This window comes from Balaenoptera physalus (assembly GCF_965194825.1).
Source record: "Balaenoptera physalus genome assembly, chromosome: 2".
NCBI classification, from domain to species: Eukaryota; Metazoa; Chordata; class Mammalia; order Artiodactyla; family Balaenopteridae; genus Balaenoptera; species Balaenoptera physalus.
In genome coordinates, this window is record NC_138883.1 from 13,425,382 (window position 1) to 13,436,651 (window position 11,270).

The following is an 11,270-nucleotide window of genomic DNA, read 5'->3' on the forward strand; positions in this document are numbered from 1 at the left end:
AAACATTTAATTCGGGCTGACATAACATGAAACGTGGAATTCATGCATATCAAGTACTTCTTATATAACTTGGGTAGATTCATTTATGTTATATAGCTGAAGTGTTTTACTATAAAACTTACATACAAAACAAAATAGAAGGACATTTAAATATCTAATTGATTTACGTTGCTTATTTAGAACTAAAGATCAACTAAAATTAACTTGTGATCTTCAACCTTCGTGTTTAGGAGCGTATTATTCAACAAGCCTTTATTAATTACCTATTTGACATATGACACTGTGCTAGATACTAGGTAAATGCATAAAAAGTGAAAAAACAGAGTTTGGATATGGGTATATCAAGAAAAGCAGGAAGTACCTAGAAAATATCAATTACTTTTAGGTAAGTACAATGTAAATATAGATGCTATAGGAATAAAAACAAAGAAATGACCAGTGTGGGAAGTGGTTAGTCAGGAAAGCCTTCTGAAGCCATTAGAAGTGATGGACATGAATTGGCTAAGGAAGCATCTGAAGATCATCTGGAGTGAGGATGAACTCCATCAAGAACAGTAACCCAGGAAGAAGCAGTAGTCAAAGTAGACCCAACAGAAGCTAGTCCGACAGGAATGTACCCTATGGAGCATGAAGACATGGTTGCAGAGGGAACCCAGCAGATAAACCCTGAGATGGAGGCATTTAGATTTGCCCTGACCTGTGACTAAGAGCCGTCATAGCACCCTGAGCAGGAGAATGCCTTTTTTTTTGGTTTGTTTTTAAGGTAGATAAGAAAGACTTTCCTAATTTATTTTTTGGAAATTGTTATTTTAATATGCATATTTGTTTGTTTTTACAGTTGGGGATTATATACCGTGACATTAAGCTTGAGAATATTCTACTTGATTCTAATGGCCATGTGGTGCTGACAGATTTTGGTCTGAGTAAGGAGTTTGTGGCTGATGAAGTGAGTATTATATTTTAATTTGAAGTTAGTAAAACAGAATGTAAACAATGATGAAAAATTAGCTATAGAATGAGCATTTAATGGGATAGTACTAAACAGATTATGGATTTTTGTACAAGTTTGCCCAGAGGAATATTTTGACATGGATAGCTGTAAAGTTTTTAGTTTAAAATTACCATGGAACCATCCTGCTAGAATTCCAGGAATCCTTTTACGGATATATCAGAATTCCCCAGTTAAAAACAAAGCAAAATTATGCATTTAACTTTCTCCATAAAATATAACTGAAATTTTAAAATAATGCTTTGGGCCTTTTAGGAAAATCGTGGCTTAGATAATAGCCAATAAAGAATTACAAAACAAAGCACATACAGTTTACATTATAATTACAAAGTAGGACATGTCATGATGGCTCTTTGAACTCACTTGAAAAGAATAGCAAGGATCTACTAGACCTAATTTTTTAATAAACTTGCTGGTTTTTTGCCCATACAAACTAAAATGTAGTAGCTAATGTACAGATTTTAAATATGAAGGACTGCGTTTTCAGCATTGATTAAAATTTATTATTAAAGATTTATTTAATAATATTTAAAATTGTACATTTATTAGTTGTAATTAAATACTATTTATGTAGCAGTTGTAATTAAAAAGTACATTTTTACACTACTAGTTTTTCAAGACAACTAAGTAATTTGAATGCCAGTTCCTTTCTATCCAAGAAATTATTGTTATAGTATACAGAATCATAGTTAAATTTTTGTAATAAAGGACTTTGTTATTGTAATTTGGGTTCCAAATTAGGTGTATGTATTTCTGATTGTTTGCTTTTTTGAATATTGCCAAAGCAGTCCTAGGTGAATTAGATAAGTACTAAAATTATGAAAACAAAGGATCCCAATTTTTTGTCATATTTATATTCCTTCACACTTATCAATATTTATTGACCACCTCTACTATGCTAGGTATTGGATAATACAATAACAAAAGGGAAATGGTCTCTGCCTTCATGAACCTGAGGGTATAACAATATGTTGATTATCTTTGATAGAAAAATCATAGTTATGAAAAAGATGAGGTGAATTTTTAAGGATTTTTCTTCAAAGTTTGATTTTTCAAACTTTGTTAAAAATTTTAGTGGCAACTTGAAAAATGTGACAGATGAAATATGTTCATGGTTGTTTCCTCACTAAACCCTACTACAAGTAAAAGTAAAGGCGTAAAATAGGCATATACTCAAAAGGGAGAGAGGAAAACAGCAACCAGATTCTGGAAGATGGACAGCAGAAATACTAGTTGTAACCGATTTAGCATGCCTGAAACAGCTGAATCCTAAGCCAGTAATATGAGAATCCCCAAAGCAGGCTAATTTGCACCTCTGACCCCCAGAAAGGCTCAGGAATTGGGGGCACCAGGCGTCACTCAAAGCAAGAGTGCAGGACATAAGAGGATTAGTTGGAAGTCTATATAAGAAACAGGTACCCCCCCAGATCTCAGATCTACACTATCCCCGTAGGAAACCTTGCCTTTCTGACCCTCATGGAAGACTGACAAGGTTAAATAGACAAAACTGTGGATTCAGGGGCAAGGAGCACGGTTGAGGGAGAGGGCACCGTCAAAGCTAGGGGGTGGCGTGAAGGTTGCCCCACTGCACTGTGGAACTGCCATGGCCTCTTGCTGCCCCTTCCTTCTGAGAACCGTGGCTTCCTAGACAAGAGCTGGGAGGATTCCTCTCTGAGAACTGAGAACAGAAATCTACAGATGCTGTCGGCTAGTGGTTTTGCCAGTGAACTGGCCCAGCCAGATCTCCCTACAGTGAGGCCTGCGGCTTAGCAAGCCCAGCCCACGCCGCAGAAGCACATTTGTGATGATGTCACAATTTCTCTTTATATTTTGATTTCATTGTATTTCAATATCATTAGTCTGCTCTGTCCTACAATATATGTAAAAGCTTTATGCTGAGAAGGGGTCTGTCGGCTTCAACAGACTGTCAAAGGACCCTTGGCATGTAAAGATGGAGGACTCCCCCCGCATAGAGAGAGTTGGTGATCACTTTTTCCTCTCCCCGTGGAACCGCACGTACATTTACTCATTCACTTCATCAGTATTTGTTGAGAGACTTCTATCTGCTAGACATTAGGCTAGATTCTGGTGATACTACAATGAAAGAATCATTTCGTGAATCCTGTATTTCTGGACATGTGTGGCTGATCATTTGGCAATAGGCAGAAACAGACTTTGGCACTGAGGAAGAGCAAAATGTTTGAAACCAAAGCAAGAGGTAAACAAAAATCAAACATGATCAGAATTGTTGGGTTTTAATACAGTAATACAAATTAGTCAGAACTGCTGGGTGACTGAATCAGCTGCGTCACTTCTCACAAGAGAGACTTGTGTTTTCTGCTGGTCAATTCAACAGCTAGCTATTCCTCAAGGGAATGAAGGGAATTCTTGTCGGATGCCACAGTTTTTGAGCACTTGGCTATTTAGGTGCAAAAATGAAACAATGGGATTCAATCTGAAGTGGAGAAGTAATTTATAGATTCCCTTATTCACAATGCAACCTAGCTGCATTTCATGTAGTTATGTGTTATAGTCATGTGTTATTAAGCCTTACAGTTTCATCTGTCTTCTGCCCTCAGACTACCAGCTCATTCTTCCTCTTAGCTGAAGAGGACATACTGTCTTGCTAGGCTTCAGGTTTAACTCTTAGGGCTCAAGTAGGGACTCTCCTTTTCTGAGTCCCCTAAAACTTGATCTAATGGTCCTTTGCTCTCCCCTTATTCCACCTGGCATCCGCTTAGCAAGTGTCCCTGCCTAGACCTATTGCACCTCAAAAGTATTCCCATCCAACAATTTCTATTTTGATTACCTAGCATTCCTTTTTGGTTTCCCATGTCAGCCTGACTTATATCAAAATATCATTTCTTGGAATGAGCTTCTTTTTTGTCTATTCCTACGCTACCTCCTTGGTTTTCAGCTTAAACTTCACTTTGAGGAGTTTCCTCCCTGGTTTCCAGTTTTATATAGAGAGATTATACATCTCTACCTCTATCTGTAACGGACCCCTCTTCTTTTCTACCTCTTCTTCTTCTGCTTGGACCCTTTCTGTCACCATTTAAGCAAGCCTAGTCTCTCCCATCTTAAATGTTTAAAAATGGAGAGATGAATGGATGAATGGACTGACTGATGAACAGCAAACAATCTCAGAATCCCCTATTCCCTTCCAGTTGTTGCCCTATGTTCTCCTTTGTCAATATTTGTTTGTGCAGTCTATTACCCACAGGTCACTCACCCCTCAATCTACTCCAGTTTGGCTTGCACCTCCTACCAATTGACTGAACCTGTTCTTGCCAAGGCCACTATTGACCTCCATTTTAAGTTTTTTTTTTTTAATTAATGCTTTTATTTATTTATTATTATTATTATTTTTTGGCTGTGTTGGGTCTTCGTTTCTGTGCGAGGGCTTTCTCTAGTTGCGGCGAGCGGGGGCCACTCTTCATCACGGTGCGCGGGCCTCTCACTATCGCGGCCTCTCTTGTTGCGGAGCACAGGCTCCAGACGCGCAGGCTCAGTAGTTGTGGCTCACGGGCCCAGTTGCTCCGCGGCATGTGGGATCTTCCCAGACCAGGGCTCGAACCCGTGTCCCCTGCATTGGCAGGCAGATTCTCAACCACTGCGCCACCAGGGAAGCCCACATTTTAAGTATTTTTGAGTCCTCACCTTACTTGACTACCTAGTAGTGTTGAACTGGAAATTGCGTCTCACCCTGGCTTCTGTGACACCGTGCTCCCCTGCCTTTCCTTCTCTCTCTCAGTGTCTTTTGTAGGCTCTTTCTCTTCTACCTGAGGGCTCCTCACAGTTCAGTCCTAGGTACTCTTCTCTTTTTATGCTTGCACTCTCTCCCTGTATGCTGGTGATTCCCAAATATACATGGCCAACCCTGACCGCTCTACTGGGCTCCAGACCCAAACATGCCCCTAGTGTGTCTCCCCTTGACTCTCTCATAGATCACACAAGCCCAGCATTTCCAAACCTGAATTAATATTCCCCCACCCAAATCTGCTTCTTTTTCAGTTTATCACAGTTTTGTGTATTACAAATTCTGCTGTCATTTGATCTGGGAAATATTTCTATTTAATTTTCAGGAATTACTTTTTAGACAGGTTTGAAGTTTCTACTCATGGTGTACTACTCATCTCTCTGTATATTTGTTAATTTAATAATTCAACAGATATTTATTGAGTACCTGCTATGTGCCAGGTATTGTACTAGACCCTAGAAATATAGTGGTGAAAGAAACAAATTCCTTGCCCTCATGAGCCTAGATTTTAGAAGTATTCATCATTACCTCATATAATTATTTCTAGATTGTAATTTGCTAAACTAAATTGTATACTGGATAAAATTGATTTATTTTAGAAGCCTTAACAATCTTTTATATGATAATGAACACTATACAAATTTGATACTTTTACTGATATGTTCTTTTCTCAACCACATAATTTCACAAATCCCTTGTAATTCTGAGAATAAAAGAAGACATTTCTAAATATCTGCACACTGATATATGTTTTTCATAAGATTTTTTGAGAATACAGTTCAGCAAACATTTGTTGAGTTCTTAATGTGAGTCTGCTAGGTATTGGATATATGATTTTAACATTGAAGACTTTAAAGGCACTTTTCTAAAAAGGGCATCTGTTCTTATTTATAAGAAAATAATGTCAAAGTGATACATTCATGTGTTATTAATTCCCCTATACTTAACTATGGTATATGCATTCTATGTTTTCATAATTTAACATGGAGCATTTGAAAAAATTCACAACAGGTTATTAACATGAATTCTCAGGTAGATAAATAAAACTAGAAGAAAAATAACATCCCAACATTTAAAACAGAGGTAGCTAAGTTAATTATAACTCACTGCCATGGTAGCTGTACTTAAAAGGAAAAGGCCTGTGGATTTTTCTTTCCAGAAAATAGAAAAATGCAATCTTTGCTCCATTCAGATAATGTTATTCATTAATTAATTCTTTGAACATAGAAGAGGCATTTTAGTGTAGTGGAAAGAACGCATATTGAAGTTAGAGGATCTTTTTCGGTTCTCCACTTCCTGGCTGTGTGACACTGGGCAAGTCACTTAGTCATTAACTCCTCTCAGTCTTGGTTTCTTCATCTGTAAAATAATATTTGTCATATCTAATTTATACAATTTTCATATGGATGCAATGAGTTAATGCTCATGAAAGTACTTTTTTAAAGTGTAAAACACAATGTAAATACCAGTTTCCACTTAAAGAGGTACTATTCAGATTTCAGATTACTATGAGTAAAATTAAAACATACAAATGAGAATCTTAAATTATTCTCCCATAATTTTCTTGTTTGTAGGAAAGTTTTAGATTACATCTTTGTCTAATAAATGCCTAGTTTATAATGTCATTCGCAGGATTCTGCTGTTACAATGTGCGTGTCTCAGGATGCCTAGGTGAGGTTCAGGATCCATAAAGAGCCTGTTTGCATGAGGAATCAGACAAGCCAACTCTCTAAGGCAGCTTTTTAGTTTCGTCCATCTCCCTTCCTGATGGATCCGTAGTGACTGACATCTATTCACGATTCTGTTCATTTGCATGTGCTCCTGAAGAGCCTGTTAAGTCTCTGTCAATAATTCCTATCAGTCATTTGCCAAAAGCATGACTCTGGGTTAATTCTAGTTATTTTAAGGTAAATATTGAGATGGAAGTGCTGGGAAAGTAGGAGACCTAGAAACCAGTCAGAGGGTTCTTCTGTGGCCCCTGTTTTTCCTCTACTCAAACAATATTACACAATATTCAGATACTAATACATAACGCTTTAGCCATTTGTAAAGGTTTTTTCCACCAGATATCAGAGCAGATCCCCTGCCCTTGGACAGGAGGAGGGGGAGGGCGGCAGAGATGGCTTTGTCCTCAGGTGTCTGCCTCACAGATCCCTTTATAACTTTTCTTATGGGAGAAATTATTGGCTCAGGTAAGATTTATTCATATACTATTTCTTATCTTAAGGCAGGCTCAGTGCACAAGTTCAATGGGCAGGTTTTATGTAAATTACATCACAGGGCTAGCAGGGACAACTTTTGAATTGAGATTCTTTTCAGAGAAACTTCTACTGTAGATTCCATTTGTTCAAATTATGTTAAATATACTTTTAATTTACTTGAAAACTATATTTAGCAGTCATATTCTATATTAATATAGGATATATTAATCTATAAACAGAATATATAAACCTATAAATAGATTATTTTAATCTATTTTCTAAGTGTCAGGGACTTTCAAACCCATAAGGGGAATTTATCAAGAGACACCCTGGAATACTAACATTGCATAAATGTGATTAATAAATGTTTATATTTTCCAAATTTCTTCTTAAATGTTTTATATTATAAAATATTTCAAATGTAATAAAAATACAGCAAATGGTATAGCAGAATCTGTGCACCCACTAGTCACATACACAGTTATGGACAATTTGTGGTTTTTTCCCATTCATTCAGCAAATATTGAGAGAACATCTACTGTGATCCAAGCACTGTTCTATCTAGGTGTTGGAATCCAGCAATTAACAAAATAGACAAAAATTTCCCCCCCAAGGCAGATAATAACAAATAAACAAGTAAAATATGTATGGAATATGTTAGATAATGGTAATTGACACAAAGACAAGTACAGTAGGAAAGAGAGATAGGAAGTAGCAGGGTGAGAGCAGCTTGGACTTTTAAATCAGGTGATCAGGAAAGGCTTCACTAAGAAGGTGACAGTTGAGTCAAGACTTGAAGGAAGTGAGAGAGCATGAGCCGTATCAATATCCAGGAAAGAGATTTCTAGGTCGAGGGATCAGCCAGTGTTGATGCCCTCGGGTGGGAGTATGCCTGGGCTGTTTGTGAACAAAAAGGAGGTAAGTGTGGGTGTGTAGAGTGAGTGAGGATAGAGTAGTGGGAAAGAAGGACGTGGAGGTGGTCATCTGGAGGAAGGACTGTGCAGATCGTGCAGGGCATGGGAGACCATTGTAAGGACTGTGGGTCCTCCGCGTGAAACGGGAGCCACTGGAGAGCTTTGCGTAGAAGGTGACAAGGCCTGAGCTATCTAAGAAGATACTGTTTGCCAAGCACGATGGTCCTGTAGTGGGACAAATCTGGAAACTTGGAGACCAGTTAGGAAGCTGTTGCATTAACCCCAGAAAGAGATGGCATTGATTTAGACCATGGGGTAGCAGAGTAGGTTGGAAGGCATAGTCAGATTTTAGATATATTTTGACATTAGCGCTAATGAAATTTCCTGATGGCTTGAATATGGGGTGTGAGAGAACAAGAGGAATCAACGGTAGCTCCAAGGTTTGGGGCCAGAGCAGCTGGAAGGAGGAAGTTGCTGTCAACTAATATGCCGATGGGGAGGTTTTGGGTGGGTGGAGGAGTGCAGTTGAACCAGTTGAGTCTGAGATGTCTGTTAGACGTACAGAGATGTTTAATAGGCAGTAGGGTATATGAATCTGGAATTTGGGAGAGAAGTCTCATCTAGAGATAGGAATTTGGAATTTGCCAATATATAAGTAGTATTTAAAATCACGGAAATGAATGAGAATACCAACAAAGTAAGTATAGATAGAAAAGAAAAAACGACAAAGGTATAAACTCTAGTTATTCCAACATTAAGAGAGTCAAGAGAGGAAGATAAACCAGCAAAGGAGACTGAGAAAAAGGGATGAGGAGGTTGGGAAGAAAACAGGCAAGTGTGTTGTCCCCGGAAGCTAAGTGAAGAAGTGTTTCAGGGATGATAAATGATCAACTATATCAAATACTGTTGTTAGGTCAAGTAAGACACGGACTGAAAATTGAGCATTGGCTCAATTTAAACCTAAGAAGAGAGAGACTGGGGATAGATATATTGTCAGCCACAAATATAGAAAAAATGGTTTTCTTAAAACTACATTTAGCAGCACAGGTGCAGGCAAAGAGTGGATGGTGGATTGAATTTAATCTTGTTTTAGTATCCTTACTTTATATATTATATCCATAAACAATATATACTGTTAGCTTATGTTTCTAAAATGTTCATAAATGGCATATTATATTGCAGATTGTTTTTTATTTGACTTATTTTTGAAATTTATTCAAGCTGATAAATAGGAATCTGTTTCATTCATTTTAGCTGCTCTATAATATTCTTTTATATGAATTATCTAGTTTATTTATCCATTCTGCTTCTGAGGTACATTTATGTTTCTGTGTTTTCTCTATCACAGTGTTGCAATTTTTTTCTGATGTTATTGGTTTGTTGGAGTTCTTTAAATATTCCAGCTACCCATCCTTGATAATTATGCATTTTGTGAATTTGTTTTTCAGATCTTTTACTTGTCTTTAACTGTGACTAATGGTGTTTTTGCCATTATCAGATTTGACATTTTAATGTAATCAAATTTACCAATCTCTTAAGATTTATATTCTTTGAATCTTTAAAAAAATTTTAAATTGTTGCAAAATACACATAATGTAAAAATTATCATCTTAATCGTTTTTAAGTGTACAGTTCAGTAGTGTTAACTGTATTCACATTTTTTATGCAACAGATCTCTAGAACTTTTTCATCTTGCAAAACTAAACTCTGTACCCATTGAACAACAACTCCCCATTTTCCCCTCCTCCTAGCCCCTGGCAACCACCATTCCTCTTTCTGTTTCTATGAGTTTGACTATTTTAGATACCTAATATAAGTGGAATCATGCAGGATTTATCTTTCTGTGACTAGCTTACTTCAGTTAGGATAATGTCCTCAGTGTTTATCCATGTTGTGGCATGTGACAGGATTTCCATCTTTTTTTAAGACTGAATAATATTTCATTGTATGTATATACCACATTTTGTTTATCCATTCATCCACTGATGGACACTTGAGTTGCTTTCACTTATTGGCTGTTGTAAATAATGCTTCAATGAACATGAGTGTACAAATATCTCTTTGAGATCATTCTTTCAATTCTTTTGCATATATGCCCAGAAGTGGAATTGCTGGACCATGTGACAATTCTATTTTTAATTTTTTGAGGAACCTTCATACTGTTTTCCATAGAAGTTGCACCATTTTACATTCCCATTAACAGAGCACAAGTGTTCCAATTTCCCCACATCCTCACCTATACTTGTTATTTCTGCTTTTTTGATTGTGGTGGCCCTCCTAATGAGCATGAAGTGATATCTCATAGTTTTAATTTGCATTTCTGTAATGATTAGTGATGTTGAGTCATCTTTTTATATGCTTATTAGCCATTTGTATACCATCTTTGGACGAATGTTTATTGAAGTCCTTTGCCTATTTTTTAATCAAATTTATTTGCTCTTTTGTTGTTGAGTTGTAGGAGTTCTTTATATATTCTGGTTATTAACCCCCTATCAGATATATGGTTTGCAAACTTTTTCTCCCATTCTGTAGGTTGTCTTTTTACTTTGCTTGTTTCCTTTGATGCAAGGAAGTTTTAAATTTTAATGTCGACCCATTAGTCTATTTTTGCTTTTGGTGCTGTGCTTTTGGCGTCAGACCCAAGAAATCACTGCCAAATCCAACGTCATGAAGCTTTCCCCCTATGTTTTCTTCTAGTAGTTTTATAGTTTTAGGTTTTACATTTAGATCTTCAGTTCATTTTGAGTTAATTTTTGTATTTGGGGTAAGGTAAGATCCAACTTTATTTTTTTGTGTGTATGAATATTCAGTTTTCCCAGGATCATTTGTTGAAGAGCCTATCCTTTCCCCATTGGCACCCTTGTCAAAGACCATTTGACCATGTGCATAAAGATTTATTTCTGGGCTCTTTATTCTGTTCCATTGGTCTGTATGTTTGTCTTTATTTAAGTCAAAAATGTTTTGATTGCTGTAGTTTTGTAATATGTTTTGAAATCAGGAAGTGTGAGACCTCCAACTTTGTTCTTCTTTTTCAAGATTGTTTTGGCTATTAATCTCAAATCCTTTGAGATTCCATATGAATTTTAAGATCTTTTTTTCTATTTCTGCAAAAAGTTATTGGGATTTTGATAGGGATTATGTTGACTCTCTAGATCACTTTGGATAGTGTGGACGTTTTAACAATACTGTCTTCCAGTCCATGAGCATGAGGTGTCTTTCCATTTATTTGTGTCTTTTTAAATTTCTTTCACAGTATTTTATAATTTTAATTGTCCAAGTCTTTTGACACCTGAGTCAAGTTAACTTATAAGTATTTTATTATTTTTGATGCTTATTTTAAATGGGATTTTCCCCCTTAATTTCCTTTTGGTATTGTTCATTGTTAG

At 36.6% G+C, this 11,270-nt stretch overlaps 1 protein-coding gene across 2 annotated transcripts in view; it reads left to right on the top strand.

The window, feature by feature from the left end:
- RPS6KA5 (ribosomal protein S6 kinase A5) overlaps nt 1-11,270 on the top strand; it is a 183,614-nt gene that overhangs the window by 112,909 nt on the left and 59,435 nt on the right. The window contains exon 5 of one of the 2 annotated variants that reach the window (XM_082451268.1): nt 839-946. The exons of the other annotated variant lie outside the window; for it this stretch is intronic. Within the exon in view, the coding sequence (XP_082307394.1) occupies nt 839-946 (108 nt within the window). The remainder of the gene's footprint in view (nt 1-838; nt 947-11,270) is intronic. 2 annotated transcript variants of the gene reach the window in all.